Source organism: Dipteris shenzhenensis, chromosome 14 (assembly GCF_047967505.1).
Source record: "Dipteris shenzhenensis isolate YYH24624 ecotype China chromosome 14, Dip_SZ_1.0, whole genome shotgun sequence".
Classification (NCBI taxonomy): Eukaryota; Viridiplantae; Streptophyta; class Polypodiopsida; order Gleicheniales; family Dipteridaceae; genus Dipteris; species Dipteris shenzhenensis.
The window spans coordinates 41,141,704-41,164,118 of record NC_141609.1 but is presented as its reverse complement, the minus strand read 5'-3'; the positions used below and the strand labels follow the sequence as shown (position 1 = coordinate 41,164,118).

The window sequence follows — 22,415 nt, the reverse complement described above, 5'->3', positions numbered from 1 at the left end:
TTGTTTTAACAAATTTTGTTAGTGCTTAGAATATATGGGCTCCATTATAAGAATCATTATTAGGGATATCTTAATCTCCTTTTAATATTAGATATAATGAGGTTTAGAGGCCTCCATTTTAGGATGGAAAAAAGATGGCTACCCTATATTGTTGCAAATCCCTTATAGTTTTGCATTCGGAATGCAATTGTGTTATGTCTAATATTTTCCTGTTAAGTATGATTTCCACCAAGGATGTTCTATTTAGGTTCTTTTTTTACGATCCAAAAACAAGTAGCATAATTGGTGTTTGTTTTCAAATTTAGAATATAAAATGTCTTACTTTTTTGCAAGGCTTCCCACCTCAACCAGTGCCCTTATTGATTGAGTTTAATTGTTTATATTACACTAATGTCCTATGTGGAATAACATGCCATATTATACCTTATATATCTATGCTCTATTTGTAATCTCTTCCTCCTCCACATCCACTAGCACCTCCAACACCACCTCCTCCTCCATATCCCCATGTGCCTCTTGCTAATATTCTATACTGTTTTCCACATCCTCCTCCATCTCCATATCAAGCTCTTGCACCACCACTGTCATCCTAATATGTACACATGTATGCATGTAACTGTGTATCTTTTTGTATGTATGTACTTATATATATATGTGTGTGCATCCGAAGGGGCATCACTATGCCATTGAGCTAGTTGTTTAAGTCCTATGACCTAAAACATAACTCCTAGTTGTAGGTTTGGCTAAATCTAAGTGGCTTCAAAAATTTCCCATGAACCCTTTGCCCCTATACTTTAATTAATCACTAAATGAAAGTCAAACTTGGGGCTAACCTTAAGGCTTAGAAACCTAAGCTAGGAGACTTAGAATTTTCCAACATTGGCAAATAAGCTTGTTACAAGTGCAAAAAGGTTTTATGAAGTGTTTTGCCTAACAAATAGCACTAGACTAAGTAACGCCAAAATTGACTAGTTCTGCAGGCCATATCCATTACGCTCATCATAATTTCCACTGACATAGAAGACACAGATGTCAAAGACATCTAAAGTCCTACAAACACAGATGCTCTAGATAGGTAAGAAATTGATTTGCACATTGGGCCATGTGTCAAGTACACTACCAAAAGGATGGTGATTCAATACAAATCTACATGTGTTCCAATAAACCCTAGATATGGAATAACCATTAGTACTTACTATGAAAGGTGCATGCATACATGCATGTGTATGTGCTTGTGTGCACGTGCATGTGTGTATGCATGTGTGTGTGTGTGTGTGTGCGCGCGCGTGTGCACGCTCGCTACTGGGCACTCTAGACTCTATGGAAGGACATAAATCATAGAGTCTTTGGTGATCCTACTTTATCAACTTTCTCTTTTTTTAGGCACTCTTTGCAGCAATCTCTCTGTCATTGTTTGCAAACTCATTATATAGATTATTGTCATATACTGAGATCTTCTCTTGATGTATTTTGACACATCCCATTTTGGGATAGTTAGTCTATAATATAAAGCATAAAAAATTTTCACAAAAATAAAATTAAATGTGTGCTACACGAACTTCTAGGTGCTTTCTTTCAGCCGTAGAGACTTTTCTTGAGATGGCAAACCTGATTCTCCTTTCCTAGTTCAACATAACTTGCAGGTTATTGCATGTAGACTTCCTCGTCTAGCTAACCATTGAGAAAAGCATTCTTGACATCGAGCTCATACACATTCCATCTACTGAGTGTTGCTAGTGATATCAAAAACTGTATGGAATCCATTTTTGCTATTGGAGCATAAGTTTCATCATAGTCTTGACCGTACTGCTGTGAAATCCTTTTGCAACTAGTATGGCTTTGTATCTTTCAATGCTTCTATATGGATTGTACTTCACTTTGTATACCCATATGTTTGCTATGGCCTTCTCTCCTAGTGGAAGGTCGCATAATTCCCAAGTATTATTTTTATACAAAGCTTCTATTTCTTCATTCATAGCGGTTTTCCATTCTGTCTTGTCAATTGTGTCTTCAAAGTACACTAGCTCTTCTGTAGCCATGCTAGTCATAAGAGCATAGTTGGTGGTTTGAACCACCTGAATTGCTTTGCCTTTTTGAGCATATGTCAATCTGGCTTGTGGTCTGCTTCTGAGTTACTGTGGCTCTTCTCGGAGTGCTATTATCAATTCTTGAACTTCAAGGAAATCTAGCTTATTGCAGTGACATTTTGAGACCTACATTGTGTCAAGCATGTGTATGATATCCTTGTTATTTTAAAAAATCTTGTGTTGTTGTGCTAGAGAAATTTCACTCTAGGAATGACTTTCTTACTTAGGCTGCCTCTCTTTTTTCATTTTTCGTTAATGCCCATAGACTCCTCACATAAAGATGGAGTTGCATCGCTTCCACTTTGTGGCCAATTGTTGAAGCCACGTTGGTGCTTTTGATTGACATCTTTGATGTTGTAATCCCAAGCCATGTCTCCTTTGTTTTCGGGAACACCAACATAGCCAATATTGCTCTATTTGCAGCTAGTTGATCTAAGTTGTGCACCCCTTTCAATTTGTGTAGGCCATCTCTTTAGTCTCCTCAACATGCATCTCTTGATGTGTTGGCAGAGTTGTCACTCTATGAATTTTTGGGGTGCAGGCTAAAGCCTTTGAAGATTTGAGATTGGTAGACATCTAAAAGGCCTTATGTTGTTGCCTCAAATACTCCCATCACTAGTGAGACCACAGCTCATTTTCTTCACTCTAATGGCAATGTATAAATGTGTGCATCTGCAACCGCTACTTGTTGATACTCTACAAGGAGTCTTTCTTCTTCGTGTTGTTTCTCTCTCTACAAACATTGCAAACATGTCTTCCAAATTTATTTTGATATTGTGCCATTTCTTTCCTCGGCTATAGCCTGCTCCTTGTGCCTTGACCAAACTTTTTAGCTATCTGGTTTCTTGTAAGCCACGACAAGCTACATCTTTCCATATGTGCATGATGGCATGTCAATGATCAATGAACCACTAGAGTTCACAAACCAACTAGCTTGTGAAGTAAGCAAAAAAAGGAAGATGAATAGTCCAAAAAACTTACCCAAATAAATGAGGGAGATGATACCAAACAAAATTGTGCACTAGAATGAAGTACTAGGCACTGTAGTAGGTCACAGGGAGACATAACTTTTTATGTATTGTATTCAAGATTTACTAGAGCAAGAGGCATGGAAATTCAAAATCCCACATGGGAGATGTGCTCGAGATGTGAAGTTTCATTTGCCATGGTTTTCTCGATTGGCAGTATATGTCAAGAATTGGATATACTAGTTTCCCCCAAAGCAGGTGCAATGTGGCCTAATTTAAAGAAAAAACAAATAGACCAAATGGTACACTAGTATGTTTGATGCTATGGATTATGAAATGCAATGACCTCTGACATGATTTTGGCCTTATAGCAAGGAAGTTCATGGAAAAACAACTAATGCAAAGTTATCTATAGTATTGGATGGATTCAAAGATCTCTACACATGCATGAATTGAATAATTTTAATTCATCAATTTTAGGGGGAATCAAAACACCAATATGGCCAAAGTTAAATGTTTTAAGATCATGCACTATTTCCATAAGTGTGAATTCTATTATTCAATCTTTTTGCTTTTCCTTACTTCAAGAAGTAGGTGTGTCCTTTGGTTGATGGATAATTACATGGTTGCATGTATCTGTAGAATAAAATTTTAATGAACTTTTAAATAAATTGATGTTTAAGATACATGCTTCACATGTAATATAGCATTTGTAATTGTTTAACAATCTCATTCAAGATGTTGATTCCATATTTTTTTGGTCTCAGGTTCAAGTATGAGTGTGTACTATTTCTTGGAGACCTTAAACCTTGCGAAAGCTACACCCAGGCTTGTATTAACCCAAGAAGGTTGATAGATTACGAAAGTAGACCCATATTGGAAACTGGGTATGTAGGAACTCATCCACACAAAAAGAATCAGACTAAGAGATGGTAATCATTATGTTTCCATTGATGCTTGGGACTTTGTTAAGCAAACAGTCCCTTTGGCCTTGGTTCTCCACCTCGAAGAGGTAGGATGCCTTATTCATGCCCCTTGCTAGCAAATTGCATTCTCCTAAGGGAGGAATTCTCCCTAATCTCTTAGATGAATCCATATCCCCACTTTGTTTTCCTAAGGAGCTTGACTATGAATAGCACGCCAATATCGATATCCCATAAGGATGTTATGCATAGTGATGACCTTCTCATGCTTTGACACCTCTATGTGTTTTCCACGTAGCACTTCTCTCATTTAGAATTTGGAAATTGCACATGCAAGGTGCTTACATGTCTGCTTAGGATTGAAATTTGACCATTGATGCTTTTCCTTGTCTCCATAAGAAGGACAGAGTATGTCCTTGTGGGTTTTGACCTCTAAAGTATTGCCACAACCCCTTGGGTCTAGTCTATGAGGGTCTCCTTCTGAATCTTGTCCTCTTTCTTACACTCTGTGCACATCTTGTCACGTGTCAAGCACGTGTCACACTTGGCACATTGCTTGCAACTATCTCTTAGCCTTGTCCAACATCCATCCTCCACAAGCTCTATTGGGTAAGGTTGGAATGATGAAAGGCCTGTAGCCTCGTGATACTTCTTCCCATGTCAAGGTGAGGGATGGCTGTTGTTGCACGCGAGCACCCAAGGCATCCATAGAAGAGGAGCTATCAATCACCCTTAGCTAATATAATTCATACCCTTGATTGTTGCAAAAACTTGCTCAAGTCTCTTTTGAAGAGGACATGATTTTAAGCCTATTCTTTCCTATGGCTATGGCACGTTGTTAACATACTAGCATTCAATTAAGTCCTACTTCCACTAACATATCTTAAGTCCTACTTCCACTAGCACACATCATTTGTTTTTTTAGATCTCTTTTGTTATATAACCTCTTGCTCCATTTAGTGTTTTCTACCAAATTGTGCCCCATTTTGAAAATATTAAGATTGAGAGGAGAAGATGGAATTCCACAAGAGGCATTGGTTCCACAAGAGCCACAATATTAAGATCAAGAGGAGAAGATGCAATTCTTCATGGCATTGCACAAGTTTTGTGAAGTAAAAAAAAGTTCCCTTAGGGAAAAGATTAGCCATAGTTAACATTGATATGGAGAGAGCCTCAGGAGAATAAGCAGATGTGGTTTGGAGTTTTCTAAAGTAAAGATAATGAAAAGATAGGGGATAGCAATCCTTATATGGAGTTCACGCGGAGGAGGATGAGCTCATGTGGTTTGGAGTTTTCTGATGTAAAGATAATGAAAAGATAGGGGATAGCAATCCTCATAATATGGAGGAGAGATATTATGGAGGTCACATAGAGGATGGGAGGGGAAGATGTGTCAATGTGGTCTTTGAGACACATGGTAGGTTCACTTTCACGTTTATCCCAAATGCAATTTGCTCGTATGAAGAGAGGAATGGAGAGAATGTGTGCCTTAAGAAGATGAGGAGACCCAACTACCTGTATATAAGTCAAATACTCCATTTTTTAGGAGTCACATTTTACACTATCATACTAGATTCGTGTGAAGAGAAGAATGGAGAGAATGTGTGCCATAAAAAGATGAGGAGACCCAACTACCCTTACACCACCTTTCTTTATATAAAGTCACATACACCATTCTTTACAAGTCACATTGTACACTATCAAACTCAGTTCCTTGCCTGAGCCAAAAACATGGCGTCCTTCCCATCAGCTCGCTTCCTCATTTCCTTGGCTTTCATCTTCCTGCTTCTCTCCTCAGACTCTCTCGCTGATGATAATTGCAGTGGCATCATCTCAGGATTGCTCGCCAACTGCAAAGACTACGTGCTCGGACCTTCTCCACCCAAACCCACTCCCTCCAGTCCTTGCTGCAAAGTTGTTGACTCCCCCGGTATCCCTTGTATCTGTAATCGCATCCCCCCTTACGTTCTAGATGTCATCAACCACCAGGCCGTGATCGATACCATCCATAGCTGTGGCTTGAAAGTCCCTCCCGGCAGTACGTGTGCAGGTACAAAGATCGCCCATTCTCTCAGTTTAGCAGCTAGTGTTTACTTTGCTTTCTTTTACTGTTCTTGCCTTAGTAACGCCGTTTGGGCATTGCAATATTTTGTGAGCACAAAACATAACTAAACGCGATCTTATGAATGTTTGTTTTCAGGATTGAAGGTGGGCAATTGATCAGACTAGAATGTGGGTGTTCTTGCCAACGGACATTTTAATCGGTAGCAACAGACTACAATGCATGTTTAATGTGCAGTACACCGTACAGAGTTTCCTCCGTTCTGATCAAAGCCAGTAAATAAGTGGATTCATTAAAGAAATCCAACACTTGAATGCTATTATCAGCAAGACTACGAACTTCCTCCTCGAGCAATACGACTGAAGACTTTGTAGCTCTACTTAGGGGCCTGGGCAATTCACCAAAAATTTAAAAAAAGCTTTACGCAATTCCCTATTGCTGAAATCATTTTCCTAAATGAGATCCTGATTGGTTGAAATACGTTTAATTCACCCAACTAGAATCGCGGAAGGACCCTACATGAGATCGTAATGCCGTTTAAATGGGCTTAATTCACGTAAACTTTATATCAACAGTTTTCGAACTTTTGATAAAATGGATCGATTCACAATATCATACGTAAATGAAAATTGGGACTCGTTGTAAACTCCATGTGTCGTCAGATATTGGAGACGAGGTGCATCGAGCAGACACAGCAGCATTAAAGGATTAACGTTTGACACGTTGGCATTTGTGGAATGTTACCATTGGAGAGATGGAGAGGTGGAATTCCAACAGGCTTGCTGTGTGCCCTGCTAATTGCTTGCTGTCAACAGCTGCTTTACTGGCGAAGAATCCATCGCGCTGTGCTCGTAGACTACCTCTTGGCTTTGCCACAACTTGGTCAATCGGATTATGATAAGGTTTTGGATTTTGGAAAACAGTTAGAATGCTTGGAAGTTGGTTGTCTAATAGGTAGCTAAAACCACGAAAACCTTGCAAAGAATGCAAGGATTGTGTTTTTAAGAATATTAAGAACTCCTTTCCATGGTTTTGTACACAACGTCACACAATAACCTACTTCGCCCTCAGGGCGGTTTGAAACTTCCATCTTTTGTTACTCATACATAATATTTTATTCTTATTTTTTAATTGATTAGCATAGATTATAATGGTGTGTTTTCTTTTCTGAGAGGGGATCCAAAGATTTTCTATTTAATTCAAAATTTCTATCATTCATGCCCTTGTGTAGTTTAGGAATCCTAATCTTTTTGCAATCTATTAAAAAGAAGCAGGCTATAAAGAAACGGTACTTCAAATTCATTGTTTTGTCTAACAACATGATCTATTCAATTACAAGCATTCTTTATGAGCAGATGTTATATGTTGAACCTTGTGAAAGCAGAAGCACCTCTTGCCAAATGATATAAATGTATATGCAACCATTGCTTCAAAAGTTGATAAGAGCATTTGGGCAACCTATACATGAGAGTGAGAGAGAGAGAGAGAGAGAGAGAGAGAGGGAGGGAGGGAGGGAGGGAGGGAGAGAGAGAGAGAGAGAGAGAGAGAGAGAGAGAGAGAGCTACTAAAAAGGAGAGCAAGGAGCTCAACATGAGTACAAGTGTAACAAGTGAGGCTTATATAGTCATCTATATCATTAACTAATTTTTGCTCTTTCTTGCTAATTAGTCCCTAGTGCTGACCCCTTTAAATTATAACTTATTATCTCCCTATAATACACCCATCCCATCCCACTACACCATTTTTTATATAGGGTTGATATCTAGCTCCCTTTGAAAGTCATTTTGCCTCTCTATATAGACTCTGCCTATTGCTTAAGGAGAAGAAAACATTGTGAGTTGTTACTTCATTTCTAGGTTTGGCTGCTGCTTCAGCAGGCCACCTATGCCAATTGCATTTTTGTCAATATTTCTTTGCATGTTTTGGGACGTTGTCGGTCACCTTTGCAATTCATTTTACCGCATGGAGGTCATGGTTCTTCAACACATAGGCTTGACCTTTTTTGGACATGCCACAGTATCACATTAACATTTTATGGGCTTCTCTATCTTGATTTTAGCAACCTAGCCCATTGTCTCACCTTCTAGAGCTATATGCATTGTTTGTTTGTTGAGTGACATCTCATTGGTTGCTATTTTACCTTTTGGATGTGTTCACGATCTTCTGTAGCACAATTTTAAGGTTGCAGAGGTTGCCCCTCTTTTGGTAGTGCTCTTGGAAGTCTTGATTCTAAGTTTGTGCTGGTTGCTGCTGCCTTTGCTCTCCAAAAGAGCATAGCCTACCTCTTTTGTTGGCCATCCTCCCCAACACACTTCTATTGCAATATAAATTTGTTTCTCTATATTGTTTCCAACATTTGGATGCTTATAGTATGACAGTGTGAAGTAGAGAATTCTCTTGGATTCTTACATAGGATTATGCTTTGATTCTTCTTGATTCTTACATAGGATTATGCTTTGATTCTTCCTGCCAAATCTACCTAGTTTTTCCTTTTGGTCCGCTTGAATTCAGCTTCTAGATTTGTTCGAGTTTTGCCTCTAGATTCTCCTAGATTCTACATTTGGATTTTGTCCAGTTTGGTTCCCAAATCCATTGTGGCCCCTAGATCCACCTTACTCCTTGGATCTACTTGAACTTGAATCTTCGTACACTCAAATCATCCTACTCTTAGATATTCCTACACCTGTATCCTCTTGTACTTGGATCCTCCCACCTCAAATCCTTTTGCCACACTTTTCCCATGGATTCTTCCTCGAATCATCTTATCCTGAACTCACCTTTGTGTCAATCCTCTAGCCTTGGCCCCTTCTATCACAGGTCATCCTCCCTTATGTCGCATTCTTAGATCCTATTTTGTTCTCAGATTCCATCTTGATCTTGGATCCTATCTGGCTCCTCAAATTATTGTTCTATCCTAGATGTGTGTTGACTTAGATATTTGGCACTTAGACTCCTAGTTTTTGATCTTTTTCCCAAATTTCCAACCTTAGCTTTGCAAGTTCAAGAATTTATAAAGAGTTGCATCAAGTTGCCCTAAAAATTTTGGGGCTTTTGCTTTCTTTTACTTGCATTTTTAGACCTTGTACCAATTATACTTATTTGTAGGTGCATTTAGTGATACTATTGCTAAGAATGAGATAAGGGTCTCATTTTTTAAGAAGAGCTTGAGAATTTAAGTATGCGTGAGGGAGATAGTCTGTCAAAGCATCTGATAGTAAAAGTTATAGAATTTTATTGAGATCTAGGATCTTAGGGTGCACGTACTCAATATTGATGAGATTGTCTCTAAAAGAGATGATCTCTAGGACGTTGTAATCATTGCCAGATTCCTACCTAAGTTTGCACACTTCTCTCACCCTGTTTTCAAGAGGCAATTCTCAAACTCTACAAATTGAGGAGCTTGTTTGCTTGTTATTGTAGAAGGTATAGACAAGGATGAATACATCATCCTCTTCTTGCATCCGTGATCAAGTACCTATTGTCGAGAATAAGGTAAAGTCAAGACACAAGGTGATGTGCAATTTAAGGGTAAGGTCAACCATCTCACAAGACAAAGGATGATGCAAAAGGACAAGGAAAGATGCCATTATTGTAAGGAGCCAAGTCATCATATCAAGAGGTTAAAGAAAGAGAAGAAGAAGGAAGTTGTGACGTTTGTTTTAGTTTCCAATGCTTCAAATGCTGACAAACATAATGCTTCAACAAACTATGTGACTAAAGAGTGGTCTTTTCTTATATGCAGCTATGATCCCAAACTTGAGGATAGCTCACACAATGTGAGTGATACCTCAAAAGTTGTTCAATGGTATTTTGATCGTAGTGAACCAAGGGTGAATCACGGCACATAAATCCCAAGAAACACTTGTTTGCTGATTTGTAGCTTGCTGGTGTTGGCAAAAATATATCATGTGCCAACAATTCTCTAAATCCTATGAAGGGAGCAAGGACATTTTGGGAAAGATGCAACTTCGTGACATGTGTTGTCCCATGAGGATCCATGGAAAAGTATCTATATTCTGTTCTTTTTGTAGATGACTTTTCAAGATTTACTTGGGTCATACTTTGAAGAAGAAGTATGATCTGATGGTATCATTGACAAGTATAAGGTAGATTCCAAAAGGCTATTCATAGTAGAAGGGAATAGATAATGATGAAACTTTTGCCCCGTGTGTTGTTTCATTGGTTATTAATGATGGCTAGAAAGTACATCACTTGGAGACTAAAAAAGATTTCTAAATGGAGACTTGTAGGAGGAAGTGTGTTTTTTCATTGGTTGCTCATGGCTAGAAAGTACATCAGTTGGACATCAAAAAAGAATTCTAAATGGGGACTTACGGGAGGAAGTCTATGTAAGTCAATCCATTGGATGTGTGATGCCAAGATAGAAGGTCAAGTATCTAAGCCGCATAGATCATTGTATGGTTTGAAACAATCTCTACAGGCTTGGTGTGACAGGATACACTTGTTTGACTAGCTAGGGTTTGAAGAATAGTCTAAATTGTAAACTTGATGTTTGCTAACTATCAATTCTCAATTTCCAAGGATGGATAATTTCCGTACAAAATGTATGCGTGTGGGGGTAGAGAGAGAGAGAGGGAGAGGTGCACATATGCCTGCACACATGCCCACCCCCGCACCCCGACACACATGGTAGAGCACACGAGATTACCTGTTTACTTTTTGCCCTCTATATTTTACTAAGTGCCCTGTTTTTTTCCCAAGAGAAACTAAGTGCCCTGTTATGTGGCATCACCTCAATTCAACAAAGAGAACAATGCTTGGCCAACAAAATTCCACAATTAAAAATTTTCGTAGTCCCATGGGCCATAAAATCTTTGTTTCACCTAATAAATATGAGATTGCACGTTGGTTTCCATTCTGACTTATGCTAGTCAGACAATTTCTTGAAGCATATCCATGATCCACATTTGCTGCTGACAAGCATCAGCTTCTGTGTTCCTCCACTGAGCAAATTAAAACAGCTATTGAGAGCTGTAAAATCAAGACATTCTGGTCCAAATTGTAGTTCAACCTACACATGATGCCTCATATAGTTCAAAGCCACTTTCACATCCATGGGAAGGAATGGACCCTTTATCTGCCATCCATAATCCACCATATTAGACCATTCTCAACCCTTGACGAGGATAAATTGCCAAACAGACCAGCAATTCATTTTCCTGTAAATCTCACACTCTGCCGTTCCCAAGAAAAGTATATGTACTTAGCAATACGTGAAAACCACAAAAGTAAGATTAGGCTTTACCTCCAAAGTCAAGTAAATGGAACCCCCCCTCCTGAAAACTCAACCATCTGGCACCAAGCAAAAAGGACCAAAAAACATTTTCTCATATCCAAAAGTCCAACATGAGGGTGCCATTACAAGAGATCAAAGAATTTATTAACTTCGCCTTTAGAGTAAGTAGTCCCAACTTACTGGTGGAGGAGGAAGGGAAGACACCCAATCCGATGCATGCGTCGGAAGAAGGCCAAGCGAGTTCAGCTGTAAAACAAACACCAGCAATATAAGTGGCCAAAGATTGTATAAGATGACTGAGGAGTAGAATTGAAACCTGGAACACGACAGTACCTTCCAGAGACCCAGTAGTAAACCTGCAATGTTGAGAGAAATAAAAACAAGCTTGGGGAGTAGGATATCTGTCCGAGCATCCTGAAAAGGCTCAAAAACTGCAGAAGTCCAGATTCAGTGTATGAGTTCAAGTAATCAAAAAGCCTTCCCTGCATTGAAAGGTGCCAAAGCCAGATACACGTGCCTCTATTCTAACTCCTTCCTTTTTTCACTTTTGCAAGGGGATTTCAAAAACGACTTGTGCCAAGTTGCAATTCATTTTGAACTTGGGAAAATAAAATTTCTTGGGCCAAATAATATGATAAGGACTAAAAATGAGGCGTACCTTTGCCAACACCCTGGAGAGCACTTATAGGTTGCCAGAGTGCCGAGATAGTGATTCCAATGCTGAATAAGTGTACAGTATTACCCGCCATCCACATCATGAAGCCCATCATGAGTAGATTTTTGAAAGGTGCTTGAGCAACCTCCCAGGCTTTCTAGAAAAATAGGTCCAACACCAGTGCCACTGGTAAAGGCTCCAGTCGGAATAAGAAGCACAAAATACAAACAAAAAACAAGTATCCAAGTGTAGAAGGCTCATCAGAATTTTACTTGATGTTTCCAAGATGTATCCATATCCTTTTTCTGACGACCAGCTCCTGTCTCATCCTAAGAAACAGTCATCAGAAATACCTTTTAGTATCACAAGCAGTGAACCAAACAATGCCCATTAAACAACGTTATTAGTAATAATGATTCATATACAAGAATGCTTCATTGAAACATGCGCCAAAATATTCAAAATAAAACAAGCTATCAAAACCTTGCATCCTCCTTGGGCAATGCTTGCTCCAGAAAACAAATGCAGATCTTGATCAACCCGCCTTTATTCTAGCTAGTTGTGCGGCCTGATGATGCTGGTCTTGATCAACCTGCAAAGTACGCGTGGTAGTATATCCGATAAGTGTGTAGCTGACTGCATCTATATGCTGGTATTCAAGGGGATGACAATGTTGGATTAGGATTGGTCACCTCCCCACCTGTGAGCCCCCAAATGAGGAGTGCATCGGGGGGGTGGACCATAGGACAATAGGACAATAGGAAGGGACATGGGGCTGCCACATGGGCAGCACATGGGCTGCCATGTGGGAAGCCGACAAAAGAAGGAAGTAGCTGGCCGAGGAAAGCCACCATGGAGGGCAGATCTGGTAGAGGCTGTCCACAGATGGAGAGGACGGGTCTACACATGGAAACCATCAAGAAGACAAGGCTTTGATGCAGCAATGATGTTAGCAACTGCCTGGGCTCTACATCAGCATGTACGGAAGGTTTTGCAAGAGATCCAGAGGATGAATGGGGCAAGGGAGGCGGAATAGGCGCAGCAGCATGGGACCTGGAGAGGCAGGGAAAAGGGCTGCAAAGGGCAGTGTTCTTGCCCTTATATAGGGCCAGGGCTGGCTGGTTGGCTGGCCAACCAGGTCGGCCAGTACACAGACCAAAGGAGGCCTCCCACAGGACCAAATCAGGGCTGTGGGTCGGCCCACCGAATAGCAGCCAGTCGGCTAATTTTGGGCATATCCAGCCCCTATAAAAGGAGGCTACATGGGCCTCATTTTGGCATCCAGCAGAGCAGTCTTCACAGAGCAGAGAGGAGCAGCAAAAGACCTCTCTTGGGCCGACATCCAGGAGGCGAAGGAGGCATAGAAGAGCTGCAGATTTAGCTCAAGAGTGGCTGTACTCTAGGCTGTCTTCCAGGGCAGTAAGGTGCGGGGATCACGGACAGAGAGTCTACATAAGCTCAAAGAGGAGCGTGCGGACTCTAGATTAATAAAGTGCCCTTTTTGTTCTGAAGGTTGTTTTCCCCTTCTCCATCTTGATCTGTTGGTACCCTGATTTCAGATCAGTTTTTATGGAGTATTTAGGCCCTTGGTCCAAAAAGTCATCCACCTTGGAATAGGGTGCCTATTTTTGACAGTAAAATTGTTAAGGTCCCGATCATCAATACACATTCTATAGGTACCATATTTTTTTAAAAGCGATAGGAAAGGCAAAGCAAAAGGAGGTCGGTTTGGTTGCAGAAAACCCATCTCAAGCAGCTCTTGGACTTGCTTAGCCACTTCTATCTTATATTTAGAAAGCCTATATGGAGCCTTATTTACAGGGTTGAATTCTATATGGCATGATAAACTTCCATACAAGGAGGTAATTATCTGGGCATATAAAAACATCTGCATATGGTTGTAATAACTTGGCCATTCTTTGTCTTTCACTTTAAGTCCCTGGTCTCCCTCAAGCTGGACAGCTACAATGAAAAAATACTGCAAACACCCAACTCTCTTGAACTGCCTTGAAGAAATTAAGGAGCTTTTTTTAACTCTAAATTCCTTTTTTCCCAGAGAAATTTGACTCTGAATTACTCCAAGTGTACACGAGTATTATGTCCATAGTGAGTTTTCCAGGAGTTTTGAGCAATCACAACCAGCACAATATCAATAGGACCTATATCAAGAACAATGAGATTCACATTCATAATATACGAGAAAGAGAGAGAGAGAGAGAGAGAGAGAGATTCTTATAGATGAGCAAACAGAATGTACTTAAAAAAGCTACTTCAACTTTCAGTGGATCTTTATCAAGTCGAGGAGAGAGTTTCAGTTAACAAAGCTATGCGCACCGCCCGAATCAACATGAATAAAAGCAGGCCTTCCATTGACACAGCCTTTCAGTAGTAACTTCCTTGACGAGCTTATGACAGATTCAGCTACATATGATGCCGACAGATGTTCAGAAACTCCCACTGTAGATTACCCTCGGCTCATGATCCTTGAGCATTTGGGACATTCAGTCATTCAGGCGATCAGGCCCCCATGGAATCTGCCATAGTCTTCCACTATCATATCTTTCAGCAGCTATATGGGATATTTTTACAGAGCACAGTCGTACCATACTTGCTCCTTCAGCCCCTGATGTTACGTTTTAGTGGTCACTTAAATGGTTCCTTATTTTCCAAAAGGAGTTCCTATTAAGGTTCTAGGATCACTCTAATTTAATGCTGAAGCATCTTTTAGTAGGAAAACTTTCTAGAACTTTTGGAAGGACTCTGTTTCTAGAGAGGTTCCATTTTTACAAAAGTATTCGGGTACTTATACCTAGATGAATCCAGGAACATTCCCAAACTCATCCTCTAAAAACACAACATAGTGCAGTTTCAATCTCACGAGAGTCACTCATAAGATTGAAAACCATAAACTCCATCACGCATAGCAGGGACTAGCTACTATGACATCCCCACTGACGTCATCAGCGCCCAACGGTGGGTGTAGACCATAGTATAAAAGTATGCTCTCACACATACAAATCCACACACCCACACATACTTGAGCATCCATTTATACAAAGTCTTCGTACTGAGTTTCTGTCGGCACTCCGGAGGTGAAGGGCAAACTCAGCCATGACGAAGGCTAGCACTAAAGGAGAAGGCTAATCTAAAAGTATTCAGGTACTTTCTACTTTGAATACCCTTCCTTGGCTTTATGGGAGGAAGCCTATTTAGATGCCCTCTTTTCCCACACCTATAGCACTTGCTCCGCTTTTTCTTGTGCATTGTCGAAAGTGCTTCAACATCACCTTGAGTGACCCGTAGCTGTCCCTCAGATATGAGAACCAACTCCTCCTCAAGGAGAAGGGAGCCAAGTCATCAAAGTCCAGCTGACTTGTTGTGACCTGGCACCTCAAAGCTCAAGAGACCATGCCATACTGTGGCGGAAGCTTGATTACGATGAGGTCCACCAACCGGAGAGATGTGAGGGCAGCACCCATCACCTGCAGTTGATCATGGAGGACCTTAGCCTACATCAAGAATGGCCGTATGGTACTCCAAGTGGGTAGCTCGAGATCATAAAGCTGTCCCTGCAAAAGTGAGATCCTCCAATTTAGACCATATTTCGGATGCATCGGTTTGCGTTTGTACTGCTGGAGAGACTCCTTGGTGATCATGCGTACTAATGCTGAGTGTGCCTCGGAGTCATGCTCCTTCAATCTTGGAGCTCCTCTTGGAAAGCATCCCCCTTACCAGCATCCCAATGGTAGAGCTCTTGGGATGTTCAGACTTCCATTGGTAGCCCTGAACTATCTCCTATAAGCCCTTGTGATAAACCAAATCTTTAGATTCAGTTTCCAGTGGGCATAGTTTGTGCCATCGATTTTACATCCTTACTTATACAAGGGGGTCCCATAGAACTGTTGGGGTAAAGGCACATTGCCAACCCTTCATTAAAAGATAGGACACCTATGACTGTCTTAAGACAGTCATAGGGTAAACCTAATCCTAATAAAACACAAGTGAGTTTGTGGTGTGGCTCATCATTTTTCACACCCGCATCTTGAGTCTCTCTCTCTCACTCTCACACTCTTGCTCTTCTTCCCCCTTCACTCCCTTTCAACTGGTATCAGAGCCATTCCCCTCCACTCCCTAGCCTACCCACCCCCTTTCGTACGGACGTACGGACAGCGCCGTACGACCGTACGTCATCCGTACAGTCGTACGGACGGACTTCGAGCGGGCGCGGGCTGTGGCGTGGGCACGGGAGCAGCGCGGACGCGAGCGCGGGTACGGCGGCGCAGCAGATCTTGGCGCATTTCGCACGCAGGGCGGCGGCGCATTTCCAAGCTAGGGCGCGAGCATCGTTTTGGCGCGGGCCCTTGCCTTGTCCAAGGGTATCATCGGTGTGAGACCGATCATTGCTTGTACACCAAACGGGCAAAGGATGGCAGTTTGATGCTACTCATTCTATATGTGGATGACATGCTTATTGCCAGTAAATCTCAGCATGAGATTAGTGCTTTGAAGAAACAACTGCATAAGTCTTTTGATATGAAAGACTTGGGTGATGCAAATCATATTCTTGGCATGAGGATTGCTCGTGACAGGTTCAAGGGACTTTTGTTTCTGTCACAAAAGGAATATATTGACAAAGTACTGCAGAGGTTTAAAATGGAGGGGGGGAAGTCTATTAGTACCCCGTTGCCTCCACATTTAAAACTCAGCAGTAAGGACAGCCCCAGATCAGATGATGATAAGGCTGAAATGGCCAAGGTTCCGTATGCATCTGCAGTTGGATCTTTGATGTATGCCATGGTTGCCACTCGTCCGGATATTGCTTTTGCGGTGGGAGTCATCAGCAGGTATATGGCAAATCCAGGCAAGCGGCACTGGGAAGCAGTGAAAGGTGTCTTGAGGTATCTCAAGGGTACCAAAGACTTGTGCATATGCTATGGTAGGCAGGATGCATTGGTGCATGGTTTTACAGATTCAGACTATGCAGGGAATGCAGATAACCGGAAGTCTACTACCGGTTATATTTTCACATTTGCAGGAGGTGCTATATCATGGGTGTCTCGGTTGCAGAAATGCGTTGCACTGTCAACCACAGAAGCTGAATATGTTGCAGCCACTGAGGCCTGCAAGGAAGCAATATGGCTTACTCGGCTGGTGGGAGATTTGGGCATTACAGGAGATATGCCAGTTTTGCATTGTGATAGTCAGAGTGCTATCATGTTGGCAAAGAATCCGGTCTTTCATCAGAAGACCAAGCACATAGAAGTGAAATATCATTTCATCAGGGAGGTACTGGAAGACAAGCGACTTGAGCTTGTGAAAGTGCATACTGATGATAATCCTGCAGATTTGCTCACTAAGAGCTTGCCTACAGAGCGGTTTGCACATTGCCGCCACATCATGGGATTAGGATGAGACCATTCTTACTTTATGGTCTTGTATACAGTAACTGTATATTGCTGTAATTTTTATTCTTTTCTCCCCTTTAGGCACATTGGCCTTTAGGTGGGAGGTTGTTGGGGTAAAGGCACATTGCCAACCCTTCATTAAAAGATAGGACACCTATGACTGTCTTAAGACAGTCATAGGGTAAACCTAATCCTAATAAAACACAAGTGAGTTTGTGGTGTGGCTCATCATTTTTCACACCCGCATCTTGAGTCTCTCTCTCTCACTCTCACACTCTTGCTCTTCTTCCCCCTTCACTCCCTTTCAAGAACTATTCACATCTATGCTGATCCTGGCAAAAACAGTCCACAGAGTGGAAAAAGAGAGGGAAGGCAAGACAGGGGTGGAAGAAAGAAAGAGAATGCCTGGTTGCCGTCTCCACTGCATCCCCTACAAGGAGCCGACTTCAACAGGCAGCATCTGGTTCAAGGCGAGTTGAAGAAGAGGGATCAGGGAGCTGTTCAGAGGTGCCTTCCCTGACGTAATATGACATTGCTATATAGATCTGAGACATTTTGGGGGAGCTCCTTATGCTCCCCTGGCCCCTCATCGACCATGACATCTGTTACCATGTGAGTGTGCACGGAAGCATGAGAGAGAGAGAGAGAGAGAGAGAGAGAGAGAGAAGTGAGGCAATAGCAACTGTATATATTTTCCAGGAAACAGGTTGGCAGAGAGAAAGAATGCTCCAAGAGACCCCTGTGAGACAGGAGAATGACCGAGGGAGGGAACCTTTTCTAGGTCCCTACCCTGCCTCATCGGTCTGCCAGGAGCAGGCCAACTGGCCAACCATCAGGTCGGAATGACCCGACCCAAACATTTGGGTTACGTCTGACCTGGTTGTGGGCCCCAACCCAGCCCTAGAATCTAGTATAAAAAAGGCTCAATAAATCCACAAAGAAGAAAAGTTGAGTTTGAAGAATGTGAGGATGTCTTTCTGAGAGTATCTTCAGTCTTCTGACACCCTAAAGACCGATGAATGCCCTAAGTTGTATTTGAGGTATTGTGGACCAATAGCAATACTTTAGAGGATTGGTAACTTACAAATGAGCCTTACCAGAAGGATGTAGAGTACATCCAATATCCATGTTAGTTGTTTAAAGAAATGACTACTTCAAGGTGAGAGTCTCGTAGGAATCGTTGACTTGATTGAACCTTCAGTGCTTCCCTATGAGCCCAAAAGAATTCTCTTTCATTATTACCCAAATCACTGGCAAATTATGCTCAAAACTGAAACCATCACAAGTTCAAGCTGGCTACTCATGACACGTGATGGCAACTCGCCGTTTCTCTCCTTGCTTGGCATTTAAATTTGACAATTCACCTATTTAATGCTCTTGCTTACTTCTATATCATCCTTTCCACATGTTGGGTGCCTATCATTCATGCATTCTTTATTCAAGGTTAGTTCAAGATGTTATATACTAAACCTTACGTGAATACACTACAGTATGCATCAAACCACTGATAAAGTAATGGAACAGCTTTGAAGTTAAAAGTACATATGCATCTCATTCCATTTAACAGATACCAAAATCCCATCTGATCAACCCTAAAGCCATGTTAAAAAGCTTTACATAAAAAATCAGTCCTAACGTCCTCACATGTGAAGTACATAATCTCAAAATAAAACTTTTACCAGTCCACACATTTTGGCATAATTTTATTTTGAGTTTGAGAATAATATGCACTTGGTGCACTGTGTCAAATACAATACACTTTTGTTTCCCTGAAAAGATCTCCTTGTTTTGGGTTAGAAGAGCTTACCAAATCCATAGACGCTCGAGAGAAACCAGGAGGATCAGATACATCGCGAGAGGAGGAAGACGAAGCCTCAGATAGATCAATAGCCCATTTGCGGCCTCCTTTCATCGTCACTTTGTCCATGACCTAAAGTGTGTAGAACCAACCTATCAAATATAAAAACGCCTTACTCTCATCTCAATTCTTGATGTTACAAAAAATGCAAAATAAAAATCAAACTTAAAAAAAAGTTCTCATTACCATATCTTTGGTGAATTGTACCCTCAATATGTTCACGCATAAGTTTCATTTTGTTGGAAGCTTTTGTGGACAGATGGATGCAAGAAGAGGAAAACATCATGTACTATGAATGATGAGGCTCTCGCACTCAGCGACGCGTAGCATGTATAATAAGAGAAACTTCGGACTCAACAAGCCTAGACCTACTTACACCTAAATTATATATTTGAAATCCTGAATCACCTGTCAAGCTTGTTTGCCCATCATATGGATAAGTATCCCTAGCTAAGCACAATTGTAGCAAACCTACGTATATTTATTTCCATTTCTTTGCATTTCCTCTCAATGCTTTATAGACATATTACTAATCACATATGTGAGTTTTTTGTGCGAGTTCATGTTTCAGGACTTAACACACAGGCTGCTTATTGATCATTAGCAAATCCTATACACTAGTCTCCTTCAGTTCAGCAGTACCACTTATCATGTATCACCATGCTCATCACCTTTAGTGTGATCACACCACCCTTAGTGCAGTCATGTTTCTACCATCTCACTAAGGTAGAGCCATCTTTAGTACAGCCTTGTCATGTTGGGTGTGATTTCACCATCTTCAATATGGTGTTCATTATTCAATTAGCCTTTGTTGACACTTGCAGTTGTGTTCAACCTTGTTAGCCAGCTTCGCTCATCCACAAGGGGTTTTAACACCCTTGCAGGCATTCACATCAAGACCTAACCAAGGTAAATAATATAAATTTCTTAGCTCAAGTTGTGAGCCTAGTAACCCGTTAGTCTTCATGTTCTAGGCCTAATGTGTGATTAATAGTATGCATACAGTATGGGTAGAGGCATAATGGGAAAAATTTTTGAATTGTTGATTATTTAGAGCCCATTTAGGTTTGAATAAATAATTTTAATATTAGTTTTCTAAAAGCTGCTTTTAGCTAAAGCTTTCACTTTCTAGTCTCTAGTTCAGGATCTCTTCTCTGATGTAGTCTGTCACCTAGAAAATTGTGATTTCCTCGTAGGTTGCTCCTTGCACTCTATTGCATTCTTCATGCACCATTCCGCTGCAGGGGTGGCTGCTTCATGCTTAGATACCCTCTCTCTACTTTGTTGCAGTTTGTGCACTTGGGGGCTACATGCTGTGGATATCCCAAAGGAAGGAGGGGAAATCAGAGAGCTTCATGCAAAAAATACTGCAAAAATTATGGCAAGACCTGAGAACAAAATGGAATTCTACGAGCAAAAGATCAATCAATTTGAGAAGCACAAAATGCAGGAACACCTCGGGGAGGGTATCCCAATGTTCAAAAGGCACATAATCCAAAGAATAAGAACCAGCTCTCACGATTTAGAGGTGGAAGAGGGCAGATGAACTCGGCCAAGAATTTCAAGGGAGGTGAGAATCTACCCAATAAGGGAAATATAATTTCAAGGAAGGTGAGAATCTATAAAATCTGCTGCATATCAGGGAAAAGTACAGTAGCAATGCCCTCAGCCTAAGAGTCCTTATGAGTCAGCTAGCCAACAACTGGGTGCAGACCTAAAGGGAATTTCAGGAGACAACAGTAAAATTCTGGACAAGGCCAACCGGTCAACCAGCAGCTGGCCAAGCACATACTAACAACTTGAAATTTCCAAAATTGTATGAGACAGATGTAAAGAGCTACTCTCGTTTTGATTGTAAATTCTAGTCCCATATATCCCGTAGGGTCTCAAGCAGACTTTGATACAATCATCTCTCTCTCTCTCTCTCTCTCTCTCTCTCTCGTTACATTGGTATCAGAGGATTTATATTTGAATTAATGAGCTTGGTGTTACCATGATCAACACAATTCTTGGCCAAATAAATGCAGGACTGACTATCAAACCAACAAAAACCAACACTTGATATGTTTTTCCGAGATCTCCAAGCAATCTCTGAAGGCAAATGGCTTCACATACTGCTGCAGTAGCTGCCATATAGTTACCTTCTGTAGAGAAACAGCTATAGTGTTCAGATTTTTTCTTACACATTAAATACACGCACTTCTGAGTGAAAAGGTATCTGTAGTGGTCCTTGTACCCGCCCAATTATGCAGCTGTGGACTGCCCATTCATAGTACTTTTGATGTTCGTGAATATGCTATAGTACCTTGCTACCTGGACTGCCCATTCACAAATCCAAAAAGGCAAAGGACCTTTGACGTGCGCCACTCTAAGCGATCAGCCCAAAAGCAGAATTGCAGCCCATGCTCCAATCCTACCCAACGTGACCACTTTCCACCGTGATCATCGCAGGAGGTTGATCGCATGAGATTTTTGGGGAGTTCCACGAAGGTGCGTAACAAACAATCCTCAATAGGTGCTGGTAGAGATGCAAAACCTTCGCTGTCAAAATCTGTAGCCTCAATTTTGATACAGCCGCAAAAAGATTGAATCAAAACATCTCCTTTAAATGAACGGAACGCCAAACAGGGGAAGCAACAGCTATAATAACGAAATCGACGAATGCAGAGGCAGGGGCAATCAAGGCTTGGTTGCTCAACCAGACGTGTTAGTCCGCAATTTTAGAGACTAATCGAAGGAGCAAAGGAGATGGAAGAAAGGAAGAGAAGGAAAGGGAGCGACCTCAAACTGCGAAGATCCTCCTGAAGAAGAAAAGCAAAGAGGAACTCCTGCAAACAATTCAGTTCAACGATTCAACAAATGAAACACCAAGTTAACAACCAGTAGTTAAGTGGAGGTTATAGTGTGAGTTTATGGGTTCTAAAGCTTTGTTAGGGTTGGCTCCTTTGGCCTCTTGTGCACATCTTTAGTGAGTTTGCCCTCACTCGCTACTTATGCGGGTTGATTCTGAGGGTTTGGTGACACCTCGGGGCAGCTGAGCAATCTTTACGGTAGGTAGCCTGAGTTTTTTGAGCTCTCTTGTCACAATCGTGGGCATTGATTTCAAGCAAATCTAACGGTGTGAAAAGCAAGGTGCAAAAGCATAAGCTTAGTTAAGCTTTTTATCAAAAGGATGGCAGTCAGCCTTTCCATCGTGGATC

The 22,415-nt window shown here is 41.3% G+C and overlaps 1 protein-coding gene across 5 annotated transcripts; it reads right to left on the bottom strand.

Annotated features, from left to right (window-relative positions):
• Positions 1 to 10,692: 10,692 nt before the first annotated feature.
• On the bottom strand, positions 10,693 to 22,095 carry LOC147894630 (ER membrane protein complex subunit-like protein). Of its 5 annotated transcripts, XM_087385135.1 has the most exons (9): positions 21,997 to 22,089; positions 21,521 to 21,766; positions 19,165 to 19,307; positions 12,225 to 12,281; positions 11,956 to 12,109; positions 11,631 to 11,728; positions 11,478 to 11,543; positions 11,307 to 11,353; positions 10,693 to 11,138 (listed from the first exon to the last, which is right to left on the bottom strand). In XM_087385135.1, exons 3-8 carry the CDS (start codon positions 19,282 to 19,284, stop codon positions 11,315 to 11,317), a joined length of 534 nt encoding a protein of 177 aa, XP_087241261.1. In that variant the 5' UTR covers positions 19,285 to 19,307; positions 21,521 to 21,766; positions 21,997 to 22,089; the 3' UTR covers positions 10,693 to 11,138; positions 11,307 to 11,314. The 5 variants fall into 5 exon arrangements, with proteins under 5 accessions (XP_087241261.1, XP_087241263.1, XP_087241262.1 ...); XM_087385137.1 differs by lacking the exons at positions 21,521 to 21,766; positions 21,997 to 22,089 and adding an exon at positions 21,399 to 21,497 and having other exon boundaries at positions 19,165 to 19,287; XM_087385136.1 differs by lacking the exons at positions 21,521 to 21,766; positions 21,997 to 22,089 and adding an exon at positions 21,399 to 21,419.
• Between the last annotated feature and the right edge of the window lie 320 nt (positions 22,096 to 22,415).

Coding starts and splice junctions, on each gene's coding strand:
- LOC147894630 (XM_087385134.1), bottom strand. CDS start 19,284: ATGGACAAAGTGACGATGAAAGGAGGCCGCAAATGGGCTATTGATCTA. Junction 12,110..12,224: donor ATACATCTTGGAAACATCAA/GTAAAATTCTGA, acceptor CTATTTTTCTAG/AAAGCCTGGGAGGTTGCTCA. Junction 11,544..11,630: donor TACTACTGGGTCTCTGGAAG/GTACTGTCGTGT, acceptor TTTGTTTTACAG/CTGAACTCGCTTGGCCTTCT.